The sequence below is a fragment of the Zonotrichia albicollis genome, chromosome 18, assembly GCF_047830755.1.
Source record: "Zonotrichia albicollis isolate bZonAlb1 chromosome 18, bZonAlb1.hap1, whole genome shotgun sequence".
Taxonomy (NCBI): domain Eukaryota; kingdom Metazoa; phylum Chordata; class Aves; order Passeriformes; family Passerellidae; genus Zonotrichia; species Zonotrichia albicollis.
In genome coordinates this window covers 7,184,021-7,211,847 of record NC_133836.1, presented here as the reverse complement: position 1 = coordinate 7,211,847, position 27,827 = coordinate 7,184,021, and the positions used below count along the sequence as shown (strand labels likewise).

General features: G+C 41.4%; 2 protein-coding genes across 2 annotated transcripts; one reads left to right on the top strand and one right to left on the bottom strand.

The window, feature by feature from the left end:
• The first annotated feature begins 342 nt into the window (after window positions 1–342).
• On the top strand, window positions 343–22,939 carry DGCR8 (DGCR8 microprocessor complex subunit). Its single transcript, XM_074554550.1, has 14 exons — window positions 343–498; window positions 6,104–7,108; window positions 7,523–7,685; window positions 8,821–8,963; window positions 9,636–9,918; window positions 11,420–11,617; window positions 11,967–12,068; window positions 12,616–12,714; window positions 13,098–13,180; window positions 14,267–14,367; window positions 14,737–14,843; window positions 15,076–15,203; window positions 15,513–15,626; window positions 15,965–22,939. Exons 2-14 carry the CDS (start codon window positions 6,383–6,385, stop codon window positions 16,046–16,048), a joined length of 2,331 nt encoding a protein of 776 aa, XP_074410651.1. The 5' UTR covers window positions 343–498; window positions 6,104–6,382; the 3' UTR covers window positions 16,049–22,939.
• Window positions 17,650–27,804, bottom strand: TRMT2A (tRNA methyltransferase 2 homolog A). Its single transcript, XM_014268399.3, has 11 exons — window positions 26,886–27,804; window positions 26,083–26,191; window positions 25,417–25,598; window positions 24,439–24,553; window positions 24,070–24,185; window positions 23,402–23,513; window positions 22,824–22,946; window positions 22,457–22,532; window positions 21,849–21,965; window positions 21,572–21,668; window positions 17,650–21,241 (listed from the first exon to the last, which is right to left on the bottom strand). The coding sequence occupies exons 1-11, from the start codon at window positions 27,458–27,460 to the stop codon at window positions 20,959–20,961; spliced, it is 1,905 nt and encodes a 634-aa protein (XP_014123874.2). The 5' UTR covers window positions 27,461–27,804; the 3' UTR covers window positions 17,650–20,958.
• Between the last annotated feature and the right edge of the window lie 23 nt (window positions 27,805–27,827).

The following is a 27,827-nucleotide window of genomic DNA, read 5'->3' as shown; positions in this document are numbered from 1 at the left end:
CTTGGTCCACAGAGCAGCAGAAATGGCCCTACTTTGATTTATCCTTTTTAGGTAAATCAGTCTTGTAGTAATGCAGTACTTTTGCTGCTTAAAGATACAAAAGAGCGTTTGCAGGCAAAGTGCCGTTTTTTTTATGTAGCGAGTCCGTATAGGGGGAAAAGGCCCGAGCGGTGCCCGGGCCACACAAAGGATCCGCCCGCCCCGCCATGGCTCGAGCCCGTGAGGGCGGGCGTCTCTGGCGTTTCCATTGGCGGAACGCGGTGACGGGCACGGGAACGGACCAATGGCAGCCGGGATTTCAAATCGGTGACTGCGGACGCTGCGCACGCCATTGGCTCGGCGCGCGCGGGGTCCCGCCCGCGGGCAGCGGAGGGGCCCAGCGCAGGCGTTTAAAGATGGCGGCAGCGCGGAGTGCGGGACGGCGATCGTGAGGCGGCCGGACTCGCTCTCACCCGCAGCCCCGGCACTGCAGCGGCGGGGCCGCCGGGCATGGCCCAGGTGGGTGCGGGCCCCGCGGGGTGACGGGCAGGGCGAGCCTGCGCGGGAACCAGCTCCTCCGCCGCACAGGCCGCAGCGCCAGCGGGCCCGCCGCGCTCCTGCCGCCTGCCCGGAGCGGCCCCCGGGCGCGGAGCCCAGCGGAGCCTCCCCAGCATCGACTCCCAGCGCGGGAGGCGCCGCCCTGCCCCGCGGGCATTGCCGTGCGGCGCTTCCCCTGCGCCCAGCCCGAGCGGCCTCTGCTCAGAGCTGGGGGTTTGTTTTGTTCGGGATTTTTCTTTGGGTATTTTGGGGGACTTTTTTTCGTTTCCCGCCTTCCCCCAGCCACCTCGGGATTGTGTTCGGGAAGGAGAGGCCGTGTGTGCGCCCTCGGCCCCTCCTGCCCGGGGGTGATGGGGAGCAGCGGCTGCGGCCGTGCCGCGGCTCCGGGTGTGTCTGGGAGGGAAGGGAGGCCCGGGGGGTTCCGCCGCTCGCAGCCCTTGGGCCCGGAGCGCGGCGGGAGGGAAAGGCCCCACAGTGTGTGCGGGCACAGGGACTTGTTTAGTTGTGGTACATTGAAGGTAACGTGATGTCTCTGTAACTCTCAGCATTCTTCTTAACGTGTTCTTTCTATTAATAGCAAATTATCTCCTTCAGCCTCTGAAAGGTTAATTCTCCCAGCTTTCTTCACCTTTTTTTTTTTTTGTTGGAAACAGTTCGTTCTTTTTACCTCCTTTCCTTAGGCTTCGGGTTTGTCTGCAAAGTTTGTTTGCCCGCTGAGACCTGAATACCCAGGCGTTGCTCGACCATAAACTGAACTTGGGTGAACACATTCAATTTCTTTATTCCGTTAGTTGCGAGTTAGAGGTCTTGGAATTAGATCTTTTGTTTTGTGATTTGAGAGGTTGTTCTGTTTGGGTAATTAAACTTGGGGGCTCCTGTTTTTAATTCTGGATGGGTCGCTAGGCATCTCCTTTAGATTATCAAGATTGTTTTGCTTTTTAGAGAAAGAGAAGGGATTTTGGTTCCTTGTGTCTGTTGTTTTTCTTTTCAAGTAAGAAGCTTACATTTGATGGGAAAGGAAGAATCTATTTTCTCTTTCCTAGGCTCTGATTTTCGCCTTCTGTAAATGAATTTGTTGTCTTACATAATTAATCAAGCCATCTAAACCTTGCCAGAAAACTGCTCAAGCTCTAAAAGCAACTGTTGTTTTGCCATTTCTGAGGATGGCTTTCCAAAATGATGTACTCTGTTCGTTCTGAAATGGAATGAAGTGTTAAGAACTAGAGAAGTTCTTGAGCCTTGTCTGTATTTGCCACTGATGATAATGTTATTGTTGGGCTCTGGCTGCATTTTCTTAACTGGCCTTGGTGACTGACTGACACAAAGTGGTTTTTTCCTTCAGAATCTTTCCACACTAAAGCTGATAATGACAAGAGCTGAGTTCTTACATGCAGTATTATCTTAAAGGATATTTTCTTTTGGTACTTTCTGTTCCGGTTTAAAGAAAATGAATCCAGTCTCTTCAGGTTTTGTTTTGGGTTTGTGGGGTTTTTTTAGCTGTGGTAACAAGTAGGATTAACTTATTTCTAGAGTTGTGTTTGTTGAAAAGACACAGTAGGTGTAATGAAAAAAGGTAGGTGACTGTGAGTGGGGAATTACTTTGGCATGGGTTAATGGATCAGCACCTGAGTTGCCATTTGTGGCTGGAGGATGAGGAGAAGGATTTTGTATTTGGTTGGCAAATAAGGACAGTTTGCTCTGAGCCAGTCTTCCTTTTGGGGTTCTCTGAACATGAAGAAAGCAGTCTCTGACTCAGTTTCTTTTCAAAAGTGACTTGTTGAAGCTAGAATCTGTGGTATGCTGTTCATTGCTGCAGGTACATGTATTTGTAAAGAAAATGAATTCTTTATTAAATTCATTTCTAGACTGCTGACCTGCTGTAATTGAAAGGAATTTTTCTTTTGAGTTTGGGCGATGATGGTTCCAAATTTTAACATTCTGGGGTTTTTCTGCCTTGAAAAAGGATGCCCTTTGCTCTGTGTATTTCTCTCCCATCCCTTTTCTGTCTGATGGTGGGAATGGGCAGTGATACTTACTAAACAAAGTTCTTTTTTTTTTTTTCTTTTCTGGATTTAAAGGACATCTGTAAAACACCCAGGCTAAGATTACTCTGCTTTCTCTGGGACCTATGCAGTTTGCTACATTACATTTATATGCCCCCCCATATCTGCGTTGTTAAGTTTACTTTGTGCCATGTAACTTTTTAAAATGATCAGCTAAAATAAGAGTAATCAGTTTAAAATGTGAAATTCCATGTGCTGGTGGTGTGCACTCACATTCTCAGTGTTTGTACTGCCCAGTGCAGCTGCCAGTGGTGTTCTGTGTCTTTGGAAGGAATCCTTATGGAAACTGTTAATGGAACTCGGTGGAGCCTTGGGGAATAAAATGTTATTTCAGGGCAGTTCAGTGAAGGATGACAATAGGAAACTGACTCGTGTTCCCATGTAATTGGTATGCTGAGCCTTTTTGTGTGTGGCTGTTCTGCTGCCTTGGCTGGGGCCCCTTTGGCTGTTTGTAACCTACAGGCTCATCTAACTCGTCCTTTTGCCTTCTCTCCCTTCTGTCTTTCAAATACCTGCTAGCTCAGTGGTTTTGTTGCTTTGTTTTGGTTTTTTGGGGTTTTTTTCCCAGCCCTGGTAGAAAGGGCATATTGTAATGTCAGCTGCCAGGGAGGTAGATGGGAACTGGACCTGAGTTCCACTGCTCCTGCCTTGCTTTTTGTGCTTGCAGGCAGGTATTGTAATCCACTGGGACTGTACAGCTACTGTTACCTGTAATCAAAGGAGAGAAAAAAGCTTTGTTTTTTAGTTTTGGGATAGTAACAAACAGACCTTTCTTTGGAAGCTTTCGGATGTCTGGTCATGATGGGCACACCTGGCACCAGATTTCTGCTCTTACAGGGTTAATTAATTAGGGTGTAACAGGTACATCCAGAGATTCAGTTGCCACAGTAACCCATCCCTGGTCAGCCCCTTGGAGCTGGTCCAAGGGTTCTGTGCCCACTTCTTATTATGTCTTATTGTAGGTCCCCTACTTAGAATAAGACTAAACAATATTCCAGGAATGTGTTTAGAAGGTCAGCTTATTGTTCTAAAATCTAAGGGGGGAAAAGTATCAGAGTTCATTAAGGAGCTGTATAACTGTATAATAGTTGTCTAGAGAGCTGCAAATACATGAAAAACGTATAAAAGGCAAAAATCTTTTTGGCATCGCTACCAGACTGTTATCTTACCCTAGGGATGTGGCAGGTTCATGGCTGGAAATGGAAAAAGCTCATTTGAAGCCATCTTGGTGTGGTGCTCTCCTGACCCAGTGAGTGCTGAGGAGCAGCTGGGTCTGGCTGTGATTTGCTGCTCATCATTCAGCTGTTCATGGATTCACAGCCAGCAAAGGAAGACAGCAAAACATCATTGTTACCAGTGCAGGAATAGAATAACAGGTTGGCATCTTTCCTGCAAAAAGCACAGGTGCTGTGTCAGTGACCTGCCCAAGCTGGGCAGGTAAAGGTTAAGTCATGTTTTGACATTGGTGTTGTTAAAACACTTCAGCACAGGAGCAGGACATGGATCAGGGGTCTGGAGGTGGCATTTACAGTCATGTCTTAGCCTTGTCAAAAAGAAATCTTTCTTGTTGGACCAGGGAGCTCCTGGAATACAAGGGAAGGTTTTGCTCTTTGAAATTCTGGAGTGCTGACTTCAGTATTCCATTGCTGTGGGAATTCTGCTTGCTGTTTTGAAGTCTTCTAAAGACTCTTTGAGATGGAAAAATTAGATGACTTAGGCATTTAGTTTCCAGGAGTTACTGAACTCATGCTGTGACTTTTGATTCTTTTGTTCACAATTAAGACACTAATGATTTACTGTGAAGAATTTAATAATTTGTCATTCACTTTTTTTTTACTTTTTTAATCTGAAGATGAGGAAATTTATAGACAAATTTATCTCTAGGGGTGTTCTCTACATTATACATTCCAGAACCTGTTGAAAGATGAAGGAATTGGTCATTGTATTGAGGTCATCTTGTAGCATAGAATGGAATTAGATATATAGAATTGTCTTACTGATGAATGAGCCATTTCCCAATCTGAGAATTCATGTGTTGGTATCAGAGAAGATGGGATTATTCTAGAGTTCTTACCAGTTCTTTTCCTTAGTGATGTTATACTGCATGTCAGACTCAGCATGCTGGATGTCTCACAGTTTTGAGAAGGTTTAAAAAACCCTACACACATCAAAAAAAGCCACAAAATATGAATTCCTCTGCTGCTCCAGCAAAACTTGCTTTGTTGCCATATTAGAGTTTGCTCTATATTATGCTTTCTTCCAGCTTCCAGGTAGGTGACTTCTGTATATTGCTGAATTTTAATTGATCCCGTTACAACTTCTGGTTCCCAGCTTTGTGCCTTGCCCCAGTTGGTGTTTGGATATTGCTGCTGGTTTGTTCTGCCTGGGCTGGCAGAGATACATGAGAGAATCACCCTTGGTTTCTCCAAGTCCCTCATGACAACCCAGACCTTCTGCCTGTTCCCTTCCATGTCACACAGCAACCTGAGAGATCTTGGAGCTTGTCTTTCCAAAATACTTGGGAATACTCTCTCTGCTGGCTGGGAGCACTTTAAACAGAGATTCACCCAGCTGGCTGCTGGGGCAGAGTGGCAGTGCTTCATTTCTAGCTTGTAGGAAGATCTAAACCCAGTTTGGGCTGGCATGGAGGACTTGGAGAAACCAAAACAGGTAAGAAATGATTCTTCTTTTCCCCAGGTGCTTACAGTCTTGCAGAGATGATAAAAGTATAATGGAAGAAGCCATCATAGACATGGTAGAAAGAATCACCTAATGTGAAAAATAAGCCTTAAACAAACACTCCCTGTGCCCTGTAAAATTTCCTAGAAGAATTGAATAATTTTTCCAGGTTAAATTCCCTAAAACATTGGCTTCTAAATATCTTCCAAAATTAATTTGCGCTTTATGCTGTGTATCTGAACCTTAATTCCTTGGACATAATGAATAAATAGCTCCATAATTGTGCAAAATACAAGATCAAATGTCTAATATCTGGTTATTTAGAGAGTAATTTTCTGTGATGTTTTAGTAAATAGTGAGATTTCAGAAGTAGCTGATAACTTAAATTTTGAAAAGCTATGACCATAGTCATCTTGTTGGTTTTCCAGATTGTCTTAAACTGTAAGCTAATTATCCTTTCTGCTGTGTGGGTAAGTATGGCTTGAATACCAGCTTGTTTCAGATGATGGGAGAATTCCCCCAAAATGCAGTTTTTAGTCTGTCATGCTTAATGCCCTGCCTGCTAACCAAGCAGAGATAGTCAGCTAATCATAAAGGCAACTGTGTTAGTCAATTCTTGTGCTGGTGTACAGCTTGAGAAATGAAACCACTCGAGTTTTGGCCTCATTCAGGATGGTATCTGGGCACCCTGCTTTTCTCACTGTAACAGTGTCACTCTTCTACTTGAAATTTATGCTGGAAGAGTGACACGTGTTCTTGGGATATCATTTCCATTTTTTTCCTCTGACAATTTTTTTGTTGTTTTGTTTTGTTTCCTCTTCTAGATTGAAAGAAGAAAAGGAGACCAGCTTGTCCAGTGAAGATGCACTCTTAGTCTTCAGCTATTTAAGCTGAATGCATTGTGATTTCCAATAATTGAGACAGTGATTCTGAAAGCTGTCTACATTAATGAAAAGAACAATGTAGTCAGCTTAACTGAATCATCAGTGTTGCATATTGAATAGGACATGGTAAACCAATCCTGATGGACTTATGCATGTTAGGAATATAGGGATAAACATTGATTAAAGCCTTGGTTTTTTTTTAAAACGGTAGTTTTAAAAATGGAGAACTATGACAATGTACCACCCCTCCCTAAAGAACCTGCAGGAGAAATGAATGTGGAGAATGTCCCTTGTCGGCCCCCTCTGCCGCCCGGCGATCAGCCTCCACCGCCTCCCCTGCAAACGTCCAGTGACGCAGAGGTAATGGACGTTGGCTCTGGTGGTGATGGACAGTCAGATACCCCTGCTGGGGACACGGCCCCTCTCTGCAGGACACAGCAGCTGCTCACAAAGGGATCTGCCTGCTACAAAAGTCGTCTTCTCATAGACCCCAACAGCAGCGACCAAAGCCCCAGAACTGCTCGTCACGCACCGTCAGTCCGAAAGTTCACCCCAGATCTTAAGTTACTGAAGGATGTGAAGATTAGTGTGAGCTTTACAGAAAGCTGCAAAAGCAAAGATAGGAAAGTTCTGTACACTGGAGTTGAGCAGGATTATAAGGCAGATGCAGAGTTTGGTATTAATAATGTCAATGGGGATTTGCATGTTTGTCCTTTCGGTGGTAGTAATGGTAAAGCTGCAGGGATAGGGGGTGAAAGTGATGAAAAGAAGGATGATGAAAATGATATTGATCAGGAAAAGAGAGTGGAATTTGCAGTTCTGGATGAGCTAGAAGACTTTACCGACAATTTGATGGAAATAGATGAAGAAGGAGGAGGGTTCGCATCTAAAGCAATCGTTCAAAGAGATAAAGTGGATGAAGAAACCTTGAATTTCTCCTATGAGGTAAGTAAATCCACACATCTTTGCTGGGTAAGAGGTTTCCAAGTGGCTAGAAATAAAAAAATGCAAAGAATAAGCTCTTCTAGAAGTGTGTAGTACATGAGTCAAAACCACGGAATTTTTAGAGGCAGACCTGTGGCTGAGAAACTGTAAACTATTATAGTCAAGCTTCTGAGTTGTGTTGTAGCTTTATAATTTTCTGTAAAAACAGCCTTTAAAAGTCTTCTCACACAATTGCAGTTCATTTTATCATCACAAACTTATTTTCTTATTTTTCAGTCTTTTTACTGGAATCATTGGAAATGACTAGTTTCTGTCTGTGTGGAAGTGCATATTCAAAATGTCTGCTTTCTCTTTGCAAGGGAAAAGGGAGGTTGGTAGGCCCAGAGGGACAGTGTCTGATGAAGTCTCTTTCAGGATGACTTTGATAATGATGTGGATGCTCTGCTGGAAGAGGGTCTTCGAGCCCCCAAAATCAGGAGATTGGATAATGAGAAATACGCTGGTGAAAGTGATCACCAGTCTGATGGAGAGACAAGTGTGCAGCCAATGATGACCAAAATTAAAACTGTGCTGAAGAGTAAGTTCATGTGCATTTAATAAGTGTGGGTCCTGTTCATGGCTCGTGTCTTTAGAAAAAAGTTTAACAGCAAGCAGAGTGTGAGACAGCAATTTGTGTGAAATTGTTCCTGTGTTGGGGAATTTTATTGTTGGGAGGCTTCTTATTGTGGGATATCATTTTTCATGTTCTTAAACAGTGAATTTGACTTGTGCTTTTCATCTATTGTATGTAATAAGAATATGTTTTAGTGTGTGGGTTTGTGTAAAATAATGAGGTGAACAAAGGTGATCTGGGGCTTTTGTCTCTGGCCTTTTTCCTGCTTCAGTTACATAACTTCTGCTGTTGAAATTGCCCCATGCAAGGTCTCCAGGAATGCAGTCTAGGTTAAATAGAATAACTAGAAAAGTCAGTGGCTTACATTTATCCAATTTCATTGTGTTAGAAACTACTAATAAATAAAAGCTGAGAACACAAACCCATCCAGAAAAATGCAATGGAAAATATTCTGAATTAGAATTGGAACTTAAACATGTACTAGAGGAGTATTTTACGGCTTCAGTGTATTCTGAAATAAAAAAACAAATAACTTTTTGCTTCAAAATTCTATAGTAACAGAGGATTGCCAGGAAACTTCCAGCAAAGATGAATAGTCTCTGATTTGTGATTTGGAGAGAAATGAGACCTTGTATTGGTGATGAGCCCTTTGCTGGCTGTTTGGGTCTGTGGATCTGGGGTATTTCAATGCAGATTTATTCCTGAGTGTCAAGTGAAAGAGTCCTAATGGAAAATGAAGTTGTTTCTGAAGCAAGTATGACTTTTCCAGTAAATACTTTCCAGTGGTGCTTGTGATAAGTATAATAAGACTAAAGAAAAGAGAATTCAGTGATGAAACAAACAAATCAGTCTATATAAAAATTATTGCTGCTATTGCCTCGAGTAGAGAACGTCATGGAATCTGTAATTTGCAGGATTTAGCCTGGGTTAGAGGCATATACCTTGTTATTAGAACATCATCTCTCTACAAAACATTGTTAATCTTGTTTCAGTGCCATTTTATTCTTTGGGACAGAAAAAGCAATAAACAAAATTCTGGGTTTTATTTCTATTCTCCTAAGCTGTCTGTCCAAGTTTAAAGCTGTTATTTGCTTTAAAGGTCGTGGCCGCCCTCCCACAGAGCCTTTGCCAGATGGATGGATCATGACATTCCATAATTCAGGCATTCCTGTATATCTGCACAGAGAATCTAGAGTTGTTACCTGGTCTAGACCTTATTTTTTGGGAACAGGAAGCATAAGGGTGAGAGCTGTCAATTTTTTAAATACTTAAGATTAAAAAACTAGATCTATTCCTGAAAGCCACTGAATATTTTTGTGCTTTGGCAGGCTTGTTTCCAGTGTTTGAATTAAGATCCTTGAAAAATAAAGTATTTTATGTTTGAAAGTCTGATATGATTTTTCTTAGGTGCTTTGCTTTTCTGTTTGGGCAGTTAAAGTGAATGAGATGATCTTGTTTGGTGCCTTCACTTTTGTAGTATGGCTGCAAAATTGGGAGTTTATTGCACCATGACACATCTTGGGATGATTTATTTGTAGCTATAAATTAGTCTGAGTTGTGGCTTATGGTCCACATTTGCAGAAGTAAGGGTATGACATTTTTGCAACTAAGGAATCTGCAGAAATTGGATTTAATGCCATGGGCCCATGCCTCAGGAAAGCTGAGTGGATTTTATGAAAGCATGCAGTATTTGCATGAGCAGAGCTAAAGCAGCAGGACTGGGTCACTGTCACAGTGTGAAGGCCCCCAGGGTGGCCCTGCTCAGCTCTTGGGTGCAATGACTGCACTGAGCAAAGAGGAGCTTGAGCCTAGACTGAGTACAGATAGCTTCCATCTTGCTTCATCTTTTGGGTTTGGGCTTTGCTTTTGGTGACCTTGAGATACTGAAACCTTCTGTATTATTTATATTTGCAGAAACATGATCCTCCCCTTAGTAGCATTCCCTGCTTTCATTACAAAAAAATGAAGGAAAATGAGGAAAGGGAACAAAACAATGACATAACCCCAAATGGGGAAGTATCACCTGTAAAGCACTTAGATAAATCCTCAGAACTGGACTGCCAGACAGAAGAACCAGATTCCACTGCTGCTGATTCTGGGCCTTTAGATGACAAAGACCCCTCTGGGGGAGATGCAGCACAAGGAGCTTTGGGACAAGTGAAGGCCAAAGTTGAAGTATGTAAAGATGAATCTGTAGGTATGTATGGCAAGTAGAGTTTTTTCTTGACTTGAGTTGGGGTAATGGCATTTGGGAAATTTTATTCCAGACTTGGCTGCTGAATTATAATCTTTCCTGAAGCCCTGATAGTCTACATGGAAAGGTTTTACACAAAAATAGTGACCATTTTGGTGGTTTAGTCCTGTAGACTTTATCTCAAGATAAGAATCAGTTATGTGTGTTCATTTGCTGTTGTGAGATGTGTTCCTTTGACTTCCTCAAGTAGCCTTTTCTGTGCACTCTGTCTTGGCTGAGTTATATCTGTTTTTCAGGATGATCTTTTAAGATAAATGATGTAGTTCAGCTGTATTTCTGTACTTGCACAAGTGTAGCAGGCTAAGTCATGCAAATACAATTGCACTCATACAGAGGGGTGTGATGCTTCATTATTTTATTTATACAAATCTGATAGCCTCTGCACAGAAAGTTGTCTAAAGACACCATGCCAAAGTCACCATACAGTGGAGAGGAACTTGAAGAGGAAGCTCATGTGTTACTTATCAAATCTTTTCACATCTGCATACCCAAGAATCCCATCCATGTAAATTGCTGCTGCTCAGGGTATTGGTATGGGTCTTAGGCTGCCTTTATCTTTGTAGTGCTCAAACATAAATCTTGTCATTGTGTGTGTCATGTCTAGTCCAAAAACCTTGCCAAAAGATGTAAAACAAAACCCCAAATCATCAATATTTAGCGGCAAAATTCAAGCCAGGAAGCACTTACTTCTCTACATGAAGTTCACCTGTCTCTCTCTCCCTTTAAATAGGATCTGTTGTGTATTACTGAAAAAGATACTGAGTAATGGAGTATAAGCATGACTTGCATTTGGGATTCCTTGTGGAAGGAAACAATACCAGCAGCTTGCTTTTGTCTGTTTACATCTGTGGATGCTGCTCTTTATTTTTGCTGATTATGTTTGCAGACTATCCTCTAAAGGAGAAGCAGCTGTACTGAAATGGGGCAGTCTCTTAATACTCTGTATGTGAATTTATTGTGTTAAATTCTGCATAGAGGCTGCAGATGCCCATGGAGTTCATGGAACATCACTGTACAGTGTTTCATGGCACACTCATAGTAGGCAGGCAGCAGCAGCTGGGTTTGGCCTCAGGGAGCTGAGGCTGAAGGCACAACTGCTGCACTCACTGTGTACCTTGCTGCAGGTGAAGGGAAGGTGCTGAGATGTTCAAGCACACCAGTCACTGGTGTTTTGTTGCAAATTGTGTTGGGTATTAATGCTGGTTAGGGATTAGTAAAATCATCCAGTGACAGAATAAGATGGTATTTTGTTTTATTTTATTTTCTGGTTTGCACTTAACATTTTTGCATTTAATATAATAGGAGAACTTAAAATTACTTCTGTTAGTCCAAAACAGCATCTTTAACCTTTTGCTCCAAGTCTAAGAAAATAATTTCTGTGGAAATAGAGAACTTAGTGCTTGTTAAGTGGTGAAGCAGGAGAGTAACTTGGTTGTGTTTTCAGACCTGGAAGATTTCAGACGTTACCTGGAGAAGCGTTTTGACTTTGAGCAGGTGACAGTGAAGAAGTTCCGCACCTGGGCCGAGCGGCGCCAGTTCAACCGCGAGATGAAGCGCAAGCAGGCCGAGTCGGAGCGGCCCATCCTGCCGGCCAACCAGAAACTCATCACCCTCTCTGTGCAGGATGCTCCCATCAAGAAAGGTGAGCTGCTCTAGCTCCAGTTCACATAGGCTGTGGTGAAGCCTAATTCCACCTCTGAGCTTGACTGAAAATAAAAAAATCCTGTAATGAGTTCCCTTAATTCCTGATCCAGTATTTTGCCCATCGTATATTACGCAGGAAAGGGAAAATATTATCAAAATATACTTTTCTAAAGACTAATTTCTAAACAAAAATATTTTTATTTAAGGTTACAGTCCTGGTAAGTAATGACTACCTTCAGCTCTTGTTACTGCTGAGAGTTGCTCAGTATTGATCTGTTTGTAACAGAAATTATCTTTCCAAGTCTGGAACTAATGAGTTTCTTCCCTTCTTCCTGTCTTTTTTGCAGAGTTTGTCATTAATCCCAATGGGAAATCTGAAGTTTGCATCTTGCATGAATATATGCAACGAGTCCTAAAGGTTCGCCCTGTTTACAATTTCTTTGAATGTGGTAAGTCTGTTTCCTTAAACAACTCTATCCTGGTCTTGATGCTTAATCAGGAATCCAAAGATGTTGTGTATATGAAAAATGGAACTGGAATCAGGCTAATATTGGGGTTTTTATCCTAAGTGGTATAATGTATTTCCATTAATTCTTGGTTTTGCTGTTCATTTGGGGTTTTTTAATTACCTTATAAATATTCAGGATTATGCTATTCCTGTATATGCAGTATATAATACTACTGAAATTTCTATATCAGAGTGTGTAGCTGTTGTATTCACACCATGATGCAAAAAATTTGGAATTAGTATTTGAGTTCTGGCAGATTACCAGTGGTCTCTTAAAATACTTCATTCTTTATTTGGAAGAATGAAGTATATGGTGGCAAGTCTGTTAATGGAGAACTCTGTTAGATAATTTTTCAGTCTTTATGAAGAATAAAACATTCTCATCCCTCTTGAAGCTGAAATGAAGAAAACAAATCTTGATAGTGGTGACATTTCATGTATGTCAGGAGTTCCAGAAAGCTTTCTTTACTTTCCTCCTCCATTTCCAGAGAACCCAAGTGAACCTTTTGGAGCCTCAGTGATTATTGATGGAGTAACCTATGGGGCAGGAACTGCCAGCAGCAAAAAACTTGCCAAGAATAAAGCTGGTAACTTATTTTTCTTTCTCAGTAGCAGCTGCTGAATGGTTTCTGTTTGCTTTTCTGTACCATTCTGGGGTTCCAAGAGCAGAAGTGATTCAGTTACTGGGGTTTGGCTGTAAGAGCTAGGGGGTGATAATAACTCTTAATTTTTGGTCTTAAAGGCTCCATGTCACTTCTAAAATGAGACAAGAATGTTTTTCCTTTTGTAGGCACTTTTAAAAAGTAGTTTCTTATTTCAATTAGTTATCAAGCTGAACTAGTAGAACTTTTTTTCCCTTGAAAAGTGTAAATGAATAAATTTCTTACCAGAAGAAAATGCCTGACAATTTTTAGATGAGATGTTTTTGTTTAAAATAAATCTAATCAAGATGTTTAATCACTTTCTGCAGCTCGAGCTACACTGGAAATCCTTATTCCTGACTTTGTTAAACAGACCTCTGAGGAGAAGCCCAAAGACAGTCAAGAACTTGAGGTACTGAGCTCGTGCTTCCTGGCTGGCATTGCACAAAACATTGCACAGCTGATATCAGAAACATTACTGAAAATTAGTAAGATTGTTTTCTCAGTCAAATGGAACTGTAAAATCCTCCATTTAGAGAAAGGCTTGGGGCAAATTCTATTTATTCCAATAGAAAAAATAGTAAAATCTCTGTGATGCAGAGAACTGGTTCTTTATTGACCAGCAGGTCACTGAGCACCTGAGATGTTCCAAGGCCCCAGGGCTGCCCCGTGGTGCCCTCCCTGTAGTGCCCTCCCTGTGGTGCCCTCCCTTCAGAGTCCTCTGGCTGATGGCAGCCAGTGCTCAGAGCCAGGTGCTGTTTGGTTCTGTGTGATCATCTTAGGACACCACTTCAGAAGTACTCAGGCTTCTCAGATGGTTTTATTACCACACAGTGAAATCCCATAGTTTGGGCAGTGACATTTGAGAAAATCAAAGGAAAAAATTCCTTAAGAGGAGACTTGTGCTATTTTCTCAAGTACTAGGAGAATTAAGTAGCTCATTGGTCAGTGGTACCATCAGTAAGGAGTAAAGGAAAAAATCAGTGATCAGCCTGAAAGGAATGTTTCCTAAAATGAAGTCATGTACAGGAGTTTTTGTACCCTTGCTTTAACTTAGAACTGTATTTTATGCCCTGCACTACTGAAATGGTAATTAAGGAAATGCAGACAATTTTTCCCATTCTTTTAAAATAAAATACCAAATGTGCCAATAGCTCTTCTGTTTTCTCTTAGGAAGCAACAGTATTTTGGTAAATAGAGTTTCATAATTGGCTAAAATAACCTTGCCCTGAGGGAGAAATGATGATATTCATAAGATTATCATTTTTATGTACATAGTGAATGTAAGATCAGAGTTAAAGTTTCGCTCTGCAAATGTTTGATTAGGTGTGACAGTTTTCACGATGTTGCTTTTAACCCATTATGGATTTAAAAACGCTTTTTAAAGTGCTAAGCACAGAGCAACAGAATTGGTTGAATGTAGCAAAGGAGAAATGAGGTTTAAGGCCAATATTAGGGTTTTATTAAAGCACAATAACCCTTTTCAATTCCCTTGCAGTATTTTAACCATATCAGTATTGAGGACTCACGGGTATATGAACTCACCAGTAAAGCTGGACTCTTGTCTCCATATCAGATTCTCCATGAGTGCCTTAAAAGGTAAAGCTGCAGCAGGGGGAGCGTGTGAGGTGTGAGGGGTTGGCTCAGGGGCCCTGCCTGAGCCTGAGCCACGTGCTGGGGGCTGGCCTGGCTCATGCTGAGTCCCCTGTAATTCACATTTGCTCTTTGTGCCTCTTTGGAGATCAGGATGTAGTTGTTGGACAAATGTCTTTTGTTTTCTCTCATACTGGGTTGCTTTTTCATTTAAATCAAGTTGCTGACATAAAAAAATCTCTTTGTTAATTAATGCATTGACATTTCTTATTAGATGTAATTTCATTGCAATGGCTGTCCAAGATGATAACTGCAACCACTTCACTTGTTGGTAGTTTTACTTAGTATGTGATCTTGATTGTGTTTGTGCTTAAGAAACCACGGAATGGGTGACACGTCCATAAAGTTTGAAGTGATTCCTGGGAAAAATCAGAAGAGTGAATATGTCATGACTTGTGGCAAGCACACAGTGCGAGGCTGGTGTAAGTACAGGAACTGGTGTGATGTGTGAATCTGCTCTTGCTCTCTCCTCTTCTCCTTTGCTGCCCATTCTGGGGGTGCTTGTTCAGCCACTGAGCCTCTTGTGTGCTTGTCGTGCCCTTTGGTGTCTCAGTTTTGACTGACTCAGGTGAACATTTGTGGCTTTCATCACACAATGTGCTGGCATTGACACACTTCCATGGCATTGACACACTTCCATGGTTATTTTTACAGGCAAAAATAAAAGAGTAGGGAAGCAATTGGCTTCTCAGAAAATCCTTCAGCTACTGCATCCACACGTGAAAAATTGGGGCTCTCTCTTGCGAATGTATGGCAGAGAGAACAGCAAGCTGGTTAAACAGGTGAGCAGGCCTTTGTTTGAGTATAACCTGCCCTGGGGCTGGAGTTTTGCTTCTGCATTTCTAAATTAAGTTACAACAAAACTTTTAAGTGCCTAGATTTCATTGACAGTAGTAATTGTGTTTAGTCTTGCATCTCCCATGTCAAAATTAAAGAACCTATTTAACTAACTCATTGGAAGTAGATGTTCCTACTTAAGGAAGTGAACTACAGACTAAACTACAGAAATACAACAGACTAAACTTGGCTCCACATTAATTTTTTTCCATAAAAACTGTTGATCAGTTGTTGCTCATGATTCTGTTGAATAGGAAACCTCTGACAGAAGTGTGATAGAACTTCAGCAGTATGCCAAAAAGAACAAGCCAAATCTGCACATCCTGAACAAGTTACAGGAAGAAATGAAAAAACTGGCACAGGAAAGAGTGAGTATATATTCTCCTGTATTTACAAACTGCATGCATGTCATGGGTCATGTGTATCAACCCCATCAGGGGTTTTTTGCTTATTTTACACAGTATTTGAAGTAAAGAGAGCTCTTCAGAATTTGATTGGGGGTCTACTTCTGGGGAGATTGTCATGCTGTCTTTTAAACTGGCTCATAACTGGATTGTTCCTACTTCTGTACATTCATTTTTAACATTAGCCCTAGTTAGCTTCTTGCAACAACTGACATGTTTGGCTAAAATGGTTCAGAATTTTAACTATTTTATGATTCTGTTCTCTTTATGACTGTGTGGTGGGGCTGTTTTGTATTTTTTAGGAGGAAACACGAAAGAAACCCAAGATGACAATAGTGGAATCAGCTCAACCTGGTAGTGAACCTCTCTGTACTGTTGATGTTTAATGAGAAAATGTGCAAGTGGGGAGCAATAACACAAATGGAGGAACTAGATTTTCAACAATGATTTAAAAATTGTTTGCTGCAGAATGCAAGATAACTTTTAAAATCCAAGCTGCTTCAGTTATGCATTGTTCGTTTTGCATCATCAGGGCAATATTACTTTTTCCTGGTTTCTTTTTCTTTGTTTTTTTTTCCTTGTTTAATACCTCTGAGATACATACGTTAAAGAATTGATCATAAAGATCTCTACTGGGGCAAATGCACAGAGGACAGGCATGTTCACACAGGATAAAACCAATCAAGCACTTTCTCCTGGAAAGCCATCCATGTTGTTTGGACTGGATGTATTTTAAGTATGAAATTCAGAATATCTATGTACAGGTTGAAGCTGATATTATATATATACACATTCATATATATGTATATATAAAAGAAGTATATGTACATCTTCTTGTATGAACATGCCTAGAACTATTTTTGTGAAAAGTTTTGTTGCATTTCAGCACATAATAATATGCACTGATAAGACACTTTGGTGACAAATACAGGAAAGTGATGAGCAATGTTTCTAATGCCATAGGATTAGGCCAGTAACGCTGTTTCTTTTTGTCTTGTTTCTTGTCTCCTGCCAGGCTTAGTTATTTGAGATTAGAGGATGCAGATTTTGTATTACTTGAAAAGAACAAGAATACCTGGTAGTGTTAAGAGTAACAGGTTGGAGATGGAAAATTACTGGGGTTTGTTTTAAATGAAAAGAGCCTGTGTTAGTTTACAGATCAGTTGAACAGGGAAAATATGGCCCCACTTATATGATTAAAGTAAAAACTGTAATTTAAAAAGCTGTTTTCAAAGCTTGGAGCCAAAATGCAGCTGATGATGGTTGATAGTCTGAAAATATTTTGCCAATGACTTTCCACTCCCTTTTCCCAGCAATAAAACAATTTCTCATTTGTTTGGTGTCAGATTGCATCTGACTTGATCACTTAAGTCTTAATTTGCACCATAAAAGCAAAGACTTTAGAAAATAAATCAACACAGCCCTTAAGTCCAACTGCAGCAATTTAGATTTTTTTAACAAGTTTTTGTTTTTACTTTTTTAATTACATTTTTAGTTTTTAAAGAAAGTGTGTAACTTCTGCAATGAGAATTAGAATGTAGATTTGGAATATGACATAGAGTAATAAGTAGAATGAGACCATAACTGGTTATACTCATAAATAAGAAAGTCACAAATATGCAACTACTCTAAACCACGATCCTGGCAAACAGGCAGTACTCACTGTGTCACCTGAGGCTTTCTCAAGCCAAGCACAAAAGCAATGGTGTGGCTGTGTGAAACCCTGCTCCCTGGCTGCTGTTCTGCACGGGCTGCTCTGGGTCCCTCAGGACTCTGCTCCTGCAGCCACTTCTTGGCTTGGTCTTTAGGAACAGAGCGAAAGCCGGGCTGGGGCAGGGCTGCAGTGACTCAGCCAGGAGCTGCACTGCTCCCTTGTGACACTCCTGCTCCTGTTGAGAGTGAAAGGTCAGTTCTCTGTACCTGCTGCAGCTCCTGGTACTTACATTGACAGGGATCTGGGGGCTTGAGGGGTTTTTTTCTTTTGTTGTTTGTTTTTTTCCTGATTTTGGTGTGGTTTTGTTTTTTAATTTACCATGTTACATAGAGAGTGCTGCATTATATTGAATTTAGTGCCTACTGGATTTTAAAAATGTTGGCATCAGTATTGTAAGACCTCCTTTTAACATCACACATTACTTTGGAAATACGTGGATTTTAATTTATATTTCAAACTAGTGTTCTCTAATGTTCATATAATGTTAGAGGTTAAACAGGAGGAGTCATGGAGTCTTACCTGTTTCTGTGTTTAGGTGATATGCTTGGAGGTCTCTGCAAATATGAATCCACGCATTTTTTATTATTATATTTAGCTTTTTAGTTCCATGAGTTGTAATCCTGTTACAACAGGATACGGGTAGTTGGAAGACAATATATAAACTATTATTTAAAGAAGTGGCCTGTCTTAAAAAAAAAGGAAAAAAAAACGCAAAAAAAACACTGCCTCTGCTTTTTTTTTGTATAGCTTTAATAAATCTCCATCTTTTGAAGGGTATATCATATTGGTGCAGTAGTGACAAGCAGCGATTGCTGTTTGTCTCTTTTCATTGTTTTTATAGGGACTTTTCTGTTTTCATGAAGACAGGGCTTTTACCTTCTATGCCTAAATGTATTACTCTTAGATAGGTTTTCTTTCAGCTTGTGTTTTCAGCAGAAAAATCTGTACTTGGATGGCACTGTAAAAGACAAATCACCCTTGTAGATCTTTTTATTTTTCTGAAATCAGAATGTCAATGCATTTGCAGGTCACCTGCAGAATATCCATGGATGCCTCACTTACCAATTTGTTTTCATTAATTTTAAAAGGATTGCTGTATTACCTCAGTCTGCCACTATCAGAATCACAAGGTGACCATTGCCCTTAATTAAAACATCCAGAGATTTCATTGTGAACCAAAGCCTAGAACGTATATTATGCATTCTAAACAAAAACAAACATAAAAAGATGGTATTAGACCTTGCTGCAGCCTTTAACTGGAGAGATGTCCAGAAATAGCGCAATAACTGCTGGAACAAACAACGTAACTGCTGTTTTGTCATTGTGAAGTATTCTTGTGTTTTAATGTTTACTATTGTTTGGGGTGTAACAGTCTTGCATTTGCACATAAGCACGAGCTGCTGTGATAGAGGATAGACCATTGCATTAACTTCAGCTTCTGCATGAACACTTACAGTGTGATTCAAGATGTATCCTAAACTTGTCTTGTAACTCTTGTGTGTTTTCTAGGTAATCGGCTGTAAAGGTTTAGATCTGATTGTATGAATGCATAAAACTGCTGCTTTTGTCACTGATACTTGTTATTTATCCCTTCTATATCCAGGGGAAGATGGGTATTTTTATAGGGATGGAGTGTATTTTTAAGAACTGTTCCATCCTTTGGGGATTAGACAGATTTTGCTTTGCATATTATGTGCTTCTCGACAAAAGTGTGGTATATTGACTTTAAGGATTAAATTTGTGTGCATTCAAATCTTCATGGTACTGACGGAAAACTTACTGTGACTAGTCAGATGCTACCTACTGAAACACCAGTCATCAGCTTTTTTAAACATATTTATTAGACAAAACTGAATTAGTTGGGTACTCAGAACTTTGGAAAGATTATTATGCATAAACTTAACTGTTGTATGTAAACTTTCATTCTCCTGTGATGCTGTTAGGCTTTATACAAATAATATTTGTAATGTCCAAGTATTTAAAAGCATCATGATTATCTTAATAATTCACTAAACTGTACTTTGGTTCTGGAGTGAAATTCAGGAAGTGATAGCCTCCTAACTTAGTGGGAAGAAATGTGAAGTGCAAGAAGCCATGCTGTTATTAACCAAATAAAATGATTGGTGACAGTATTTCAATGTGTATCTGAGAACATGGGAAAACAAAACAAAGTTCATCCTTATTGCCCCAGCAGGTAACAATGGTGGCTGTTTTGAGTTGTGTTGGGTGCAGTTGCTTGGTGCCAGTGCTAAATTGGTACAACTATAAAGCCTCATTTCCACTGAGCCTCTGCTTGCTTTTTTTCTGCACAATCATGTAATCCTCTGTGTTCGGTCTTTGAGTACTCCATGTGTATTTTTCAGACAATTAGTTTCGAGCAATAAAGTTTGATATTATAAAATGTGCCAGTGTGATCAGTATTATGATAGTGTAAGCATATATAGAGAAAGGAACTTTTATTCTTCAAATTCTCTAGGTATTTTTTAAAGAGAAATTAGATCAGTGCAGCCTCATTGATTATGGAAATACTGTATCACTTTTTTGATGAGGAATTGAACGTTTACATGGTTAAACACTTGGAATGAAATGAAGTTACCTTTTTTTTTTAATTGGGATTTGTATTTTTACTTGAACCATGACAAAGCTGGAAATGTTACAACTTTTCAAGTGCTGGTTTTGGTACCTGTTGGGTGCAGGTACCAAACAGTGCAGAGGTGTGGTATCAGCACAGCCCTGGGCCATATTCAATGTATATTAGAAGTAGGTTGAGATTGAAGGTGGTCGCTCCTTCCAGCAGTGTTGCTGTGTGTCCTGCAGTGGATCACAGGCCTCCAGTGGCTGCAGTGAGTGCAGGGTAAGGTGCTGCTGTTCAAGGCACAGTTCAGTTCTGGCTGTCAGTTTGCAGTGGTGAGGACTTGCCTTGAGCAAAGGCCTCTCAGCTTTAGCAGTATGCTGTAGGAAACCTGCAGCCTTTGTCTTGCTACAGTCTGAGAGTAAGACTGACTTCAGTTGTGGCAAGTGTAGCATTTTTATTAGACTGAGTTTGTTACTTCCTAATATTTAGCAAGTAAATTATTGTTGAAAGGGTTAATCTTAACTTGCATACTGAAAAAACATGGCACAGTTTTGAAGGAGTCAGAGAATGATGAAATACTGACAGGTAGGTCCAGGTCCCTGCAGCAAGGTGATCTGCTCTGGGAATTGGGGGTGTCTTTATATAAATGTATGTATGTATCTAGGCAGGAAGGGAAAAGCAGGATTTGGGCTCATTGTATGATGTAACATCCTGTCCCTGGAAGTGTTTGAGATGAGGCTGGATGGGGCTGTGAGCAACCTGGCTGAGTGGAAGGTGTCCCTGCTCATGGCCAAGGGGTGGTTATCAGATAATCATTAAGGTCCTTTTCAACACAAACCCTTCTGGGAATTGATGATAATGAAACTTAATTCAAATCAGGATGATGAAATAAGTTGGAAGCCTTGCAATTACTCTGTTGTACAGAGATTTATTACCTGCATGTTACAGAAGTGATGTTACCGATGCAGTTAAAAATCAGAAGTCGTTTCTATGAAGTCTCTGAGGAGTTAAGGTGAGCCCTCTCTTGGACTGCAGTCCCCATGGGCAGCAGCTGCCTGGCTCCCCTCGCTGCCTGGGCTGCTGCCATCCATGCCCTCGGTGCCACAGGCTGCTGCTGGGCTCTCACTGGCTGCAGGTGCTGCTGCTGCAGAGCTGCCATTGGCATACTGCACCCTCTCAAAGAAGATGAGCAGCTCACAGTGCCTGGTCTGAGGGAACAGATCCACGGCCAGGGCTCGCACGGGCCGGAACGAGGCTCCTTTCACCCTGTTGGAAGGGGCCCGGCACAGGCTTGATGGGGAAGGGAAACAAGAGCAGGGAGAAATGAATTAATATTTCAGTGCACTGCTCATCCCTGCTGCTCTTCTCAGAGAGGCTTTCCTTCCCTGAGCCTCAATTCCTGATAGGCTTATTCACTACCACCAGTATTTCCATTATGACTTGTGTATTGGGCAGTGCCATTCCCAGCCAGCTGCTGCAGCTCCCAGCTGTGTCTGGTGAAAGCTAAGCCTCAAGGAACATGGCTTGCAAATAAAAATCTAGCAATGGTACCCCTCCCCAAAAAACATTGTTTTCTTCTTATCACATTTAGTAAGTCAATTTAATGCAAGAAACACTCACTCCACAAAGTTATTCATTGCAGCTCTGGGATTGCAGGAGACATAGATGAGCTTCTTTAGATGTTCAGCTCTTCTCAGGGCAAGAATTACCTTGGAATCTAGATGATCAAAACCACAACAGCTGTTTACTGGTTCTGTGTGCAGCAAGAGCCCCACAGAAAAATGCCAGGTTATACTCAGCATGAACAAAACTGCAATGTTGCTCCAAGCTATACTTGAAGCTTCCATTTATTTTATCCCAATGGTGTTTTCTTTGCCCTAAACCCCTGTGAACTTACGCAGCCCTGCCCGTGGTGGATCTACAATTGTGATCAGGTTCTGAGGAGCTAAAACATTCATCAGGGAAGGAACAATATCTTCTGCCTTCCCACAGTAAAATTCAATATTATTCAGTTCTGGAAGAAAAAGAAAAGATGTTATCAGTGTACTTGTCTAGTCGAAGCAGGTTTCAGTTCTTTACTTTGAATATTAAGTTTTGATGCCTCAGAAACTCCAAATTGTTTTGTCTACCCAGTGTAATATAAACAATCACTGTTAACTTCAGACCATTCAAACAACAGTAATTTGAGCATCTTCCACTGTCTGGACTAAAGCAAAAGCCCACAAACACCAGCTATGTTAATGTTTTCTTTAGGAGGGTAGCTGTGGTTTCATCTCATTTTTACACTGAAATAAATGTTTTACTTTTCAATTAAAAAAAAAAACTGTTCAACTGAGAAATCGATCTCACAGGCTAACAAGGTGTTTGTTTCCAAGAGTGATTAAGTGTTTAAACAGGACAAGATCACTATCAACAACATGTAATTCCAGGCTGCTTAGATAAGGTAAAGACCTGGCTGCACCTACTCCTTACCAAACAAAGCTTCAGCATTTCAGCCTCACTCACCATTAATCTGGGCATTTGCTCTGGCGTCCTGCACAGCTTCCTGACAGAGCTCAATCCCAATGACCTTCTTCACTCTCTGCAGAAGCAAAGGAAAAAGTTCCCTCTGTGGTCTGTATGTGTGAATTTAACCATTTTTCAGAACATCAGCAATTAACAGGGACTTTAACTCCTACCCAGCCTGCTCAGCATAAGGGTGAGATTTCATAATGATGTGGTAAAGCAGCTGTAGGCAGCTCAATTACAAATTAATTCAAAAAATTAAGATATAATCTGTTGCATTTCACATACATGAGGTATTTTCTTCCCTTCTAGACATAGTTAAAAACGAGTAAAAAGTAACTTCTATCCAGGAAGAGAAATTGCCAACCTTTGCTAAAGAAATCCCAATGGTTCCTGTCCCACAGCAGATGTCCAGCACGGTGCTCTCCTGGCTCAGTTGTGCCCACTCCCCAATGGCAGTGTACAACACTTCTGCAGCCTGGGTGTTCACCTGGGAAATTAAGGTTCCAATAGATCTACTTCTTCATAAACAATAAATATGTTTTAATGAGTCTCAGTAAAGCATAAACAAATCATTATAAGCTAAAAACACATTCTAAAGTGTTGAAAGGGCAGAAATAAGTTTTGGAAAAGCAAACAGAGATTAGTTGTACAAGACTCTTGAACTGTATTACTGCATGTTCAGTGTTACAAAAGGCTGCCATTAAACAGAAGGAAAATGATAATGAACAAGTAAATGGAAAAAGTTGTCTTCAAGGTGCTCCCATCAAGCTTACAGTCATTCACTGCTTTTACAGCCAAACACAACACTTACTGCTATTTAATCACACCAAGTATATAAAAGGTTAAATTTCTAGGTATGTAACATCTTGTTCCACAGCATTAGTCAAACTCCAGAGCATTCATGCAGATCCAGTTAAATGAGCAGCTTCACATCATCCTTACCTGAAAAAATGCATGAGGAGAAATTCTAAATTTTAGGCCAAGGAGTTCTTCATATATGTACTTATCACCAGCCACATGCTCCAAAGGCAAATCCTCTAGATTGGGAGATTTCCTGGGGGTAGGGGAGGAATGGGGAGACAAAATAGAGGGGAATCAAAACCAGAAAAAAGAAAACAAACATGTTTGCTACAATCTTTACCAAAGTTGTAATCATCCTAAAACCTGCAGTGCTGCATCCTAAGCAGTGCCATTCATCATCTGCTCTTGGAGACTCTCCTTGGCCATCAATGTCTCAGAGTGTGCAAGGACCTCCACCATCTCTAGATGAGAATGTGTGAGGCTTGTGCTCCATGGAGGATGGGGAGATTGAAAAATTCACATAAATAGGGAAGAAAGGCAGAAGGTACTTGATAAACACAAGCATGAATCTACTGCAGTAAACACTTCTATAGCTTGACAGGCAGCAATGGCCAGTGGGTTCACCCACTGAAACTCTTCCTGCCTTTACTCAGAGAATGGGAGATTTCAGGAGTCTCTTGAGGCAAAGGTAACTTAAACAAATCAGTAACAACTGCTGCTATGAAGTAGATAAGCTATGCTATGAAATTTGCAAACACCAAAAATCCAGACACCACCAAAACCCCCCAAAGCAAAGTCAACTTGCTCACCTCTGTCCCTCCTCCACAAAGTACAGGGAAGTAACACCACTGCTCTTTCCCATCCCTTCTGTGAAGTATTTTGCCAGAGAGATTTTCAGGTCAGCTAGCTCTTCTTTACTCAATTTCTAAAATTTTCATGTGAAAGAAGGGAGAAAAATCATTTTAGTGACTTCAAGATATCATTTAGTGCATGCTTTACATAAGAATATTACTTGTTCATTTCCATCAGATTAGTCTAAATAGAATTAGAGCAACTTAGCAAGTTAAACCACACCAAGTAATTCTTCTATTTCTGTTTTGCATGCACAATTCATAAAATGCAGTTTAAGTCGTTCTAAAGCTGAGCCTGGGCTGCCCATCAGCCATCAAGTGCAGTACCTGAGGGTTGAAGTAAGCGATGGCCATGATGTGGCCGTGGCGGCTGGTGCGCACCGTGAGCTGCTTCCAGTGCCCCTCGTAGGTTTCGGGGCTGTACACCGAGTACGGAGTCGACCTGCAACGGGACCAGCTCGGTCACTCACACTGAGAATCCTTTCTTTGTCTAACAGTAAACAGTTCATTGAATCCAAAGAAGTGATGGAAAAAATGCTGAGTACAAAAAGAGGGCACGTTCATTTGTCACACAAGAAATTACTTCCAACTAAGGAAGACTGATGGACAGTATCTCCTAAAGAAAAATAACCTGTCCCTCCTTCACACAATCCTCTTGGCCCTTTTGACCCATGCAAAATTACAGAGGCAAGAGGCAGCTTCTCACTGCATTCAGACAATGACATAACATTTTAGAATGCTTTCATTAGCTTCTCTGCTTCACACCAAGTTCAAATCTTCCATCTTCATGATTCTTCTGAGGTTCCATTTTTGTGCATTCAACTGCTTTTTAGAGAATGCAGCCTTTTTTTGAAAAAAAGTACTCTTATTTAAATGTGCAGCTTTTGGGTTATTCCTTTCTGTAGGACGATGATTCTCATCCCAGAAAACAATGGACCTTGGTTAATCAATTCCTCCTTTCAGAAGTGTTTTTCTGAGTGCTTCTTTACAGTTAGTGGAAGAAGCTCCTGAGTAACACACACTTTTACTGCAGAGTTACACACACTTTTAGTGCAGAGTTACACATCCCCTTGCTTGCAGTGAAGCTGGGTTCAGCTGGTACCTGACCCCAGCTCTGAGCAGCTGAGCAGGAGCAAGGGCAAAAGTCCCCATGATGCAGGCACAAGGCAGAAACAAAGAATTGCTAAAATGTGAGACTGGTACATCTTAGATCTCAAAGTTCAGAACAAACACAAATTAAATTTATAAATATTTTTGATTAAGATATCAAAACCTTTATGGATAACTCATTTTACTCATGCTCACCTTATGTAGTCTTGGAAAGCTTTTACTACTTTTTTGGCAATAGCAGGAATGTGAATAGTATCAAATGGCTCCACTACAGCACATGTACCACCCTTATATTTGCCAAGACGACAACCCACAGTTTTGTCTTCTTGATTTACACCAATCCCAATCAAGAACTCACATTTGTTGCGATATTCGGTCTAGATTTAAAATAAAGTTATGTAAGATATTTACACAGCATTTATTTGTACATGCCAAGTTGCTCCTGGAAAAAATCCCATGTGGTTAAATGCATTTGAAAATGGACACAGGACATTTAGCTCTTATGGACAATACTGATGGATTTTGATGTGTGTGAACTAACAGTAATAAAGAAAAGGTATTTGTAAATCTTGTTATTTAAAAAGCAAAACATTGCTTCTGTTGAGGAATGTATTAGCTTACAACAGAGGCTTGCAAAGACAGCATATTCATTTTAAAGTTATCATATCCAGTTATCAATTTCTCTGCTTCCTGTTAATATTTCCACACAGTATTTACATGAAACACAACAAAAATTCATCATTTATCACAAGACTAAGTCAAATACTCAGTTTGTCCGGTGTCTTCTCAAAACCAAATAATGAATGAACATAACCCTCCGCTCATTAACCCTGTTCCACACTTTACCTGAGATTACATTACCTGCAAGGGTGATGCTTTCACTCCCTCCACTGGGCAACATAATTTATTAAACTTCTGCTTCTGCAGGAACAACCAGGGTAATAAAGCTCGGTTGTTATTTCCTATTTCCCTGCCGCAATCAGAAACAAAAAATGTAAAGCACACATTTAGAAATACTGAGGTCAAGAGTTGCACAAGACTTCTTTTCTGTAAAGGGCACAAAAAAGAACCACATTATCACATGGAAGAGTGTTTCTTCCAGGTTTTTTTAACAGGCAAACTCTCTCCAACTTGGTAAGAGCTGTAACCTGAAAAAGTAAGGGTTAAATGTACTGCTTACATTATGGTTATGTACTGGATTTATAAACGTACCATGCAAGATAATTAATGCCAGTTTTGTCGACAGCAAGAGACAGAAGTGATACTTTGATCTTCAAAGACCAGGCATAAAATTTTGAGGGGATTTTAAAAGAGAAAAACCTAGTAGTAATTTGCCATCTCTACAGACTGATTCTCTCTTACACCATGTGACAATGCCATTTTTTTACGGGCACAAACATCCTTCTGCTTATGGAACAACAGACTTTAAAACCAATTTCCCTTCACTAAGCAATTTTTTGAAGGGGACCAAGAACATCAATAGCAAGTTTTGTCAGATGGAACAGCTTTTAAGCTGTAGCATCGCAGATTATGTTTTAATTACTTTTGACAGTTTTGACCTACCTCTAACTCACTTCAGTTTAGAGGTATCACTTGCTGTGAATTTAGCTATATCCCATCACAAGGCCAAGTCTTGTACACATTACGTTACAAACAGGAATTACTTTGTCAGCTTCTGCAGCACTTGTTCGCACTCCTGCTTCTTCTGGACCAGCTGCGCCTCGTAGGGCACGTTCCACAGCGGGGTCACCACGTCCGCGATCCGCTTGCTCAGGGGCTCCTCTCCGCAGGGAGCCGGACGCTTCGCCTCTCCCTGCTCCGAATCCTCCTCTTGCTTCCTCTTCTTGGCGATGGGGTCTGCCTTGGGCTTGGCCAGGCGCACGCTGAGGTGGCGGCTCTTCCAGAGCGCGCCGTGCAGCACCCGCATGGCCTTGTCCCGCTCCTCCTCGCTCTTGAACGTCACGAAGGCGAACGTCTGCTTCCCGAAGAGTTTTATCTTGTGAGGGTTGAGCCCGTACTTGGCAAGGAACTTTTTCACATCGTTAAACCCGATGTATTTGGGCAGGTTCTGTATCTCTACTTTATAAATCTCGGAGGTGAACAAGTCTCCCTTAATGTATCTGTACACGTCGGGGCTCTCCGCGGGGTCTTCCCCGGCCTGGCTGTCCGCCTCAGCCCCATCTCCAGCCTCCGCCACAGGAGCCGGGTCGGGGTCGCAGCGCTGGCCTTCCTCCGCCATGGTCCCGCCACCCCCTCAGCCACCCCGCGCACCTCCCGGGGCGGGGCCGTACCCTCACGGACGGGCCGCTGCGATGAGAATGACGGTAGAGGAACGATCTGGTTGTTTTTTAAGCGCTGTCCCTCAGCGCTACCGCTCCTCGGGCACGAAAGCACCCGCGGCCCTTAAACACACCAAAAACAGCAGCTCACACATCACCCCTTCCCTCACGCGGGCGCCATCTTGGGCCGGGACGCGGGCGGTCGCCGCCATGGCGCGGGGGGTGATGGGAAAAGAGCCTGGGAAACGGGACAACAAAAACGCTTCTCGGGGGACTGAGGGACCCCGCCGGCGGTCGGTACCGGGGGTTGGTGACAAGGCCGGTATC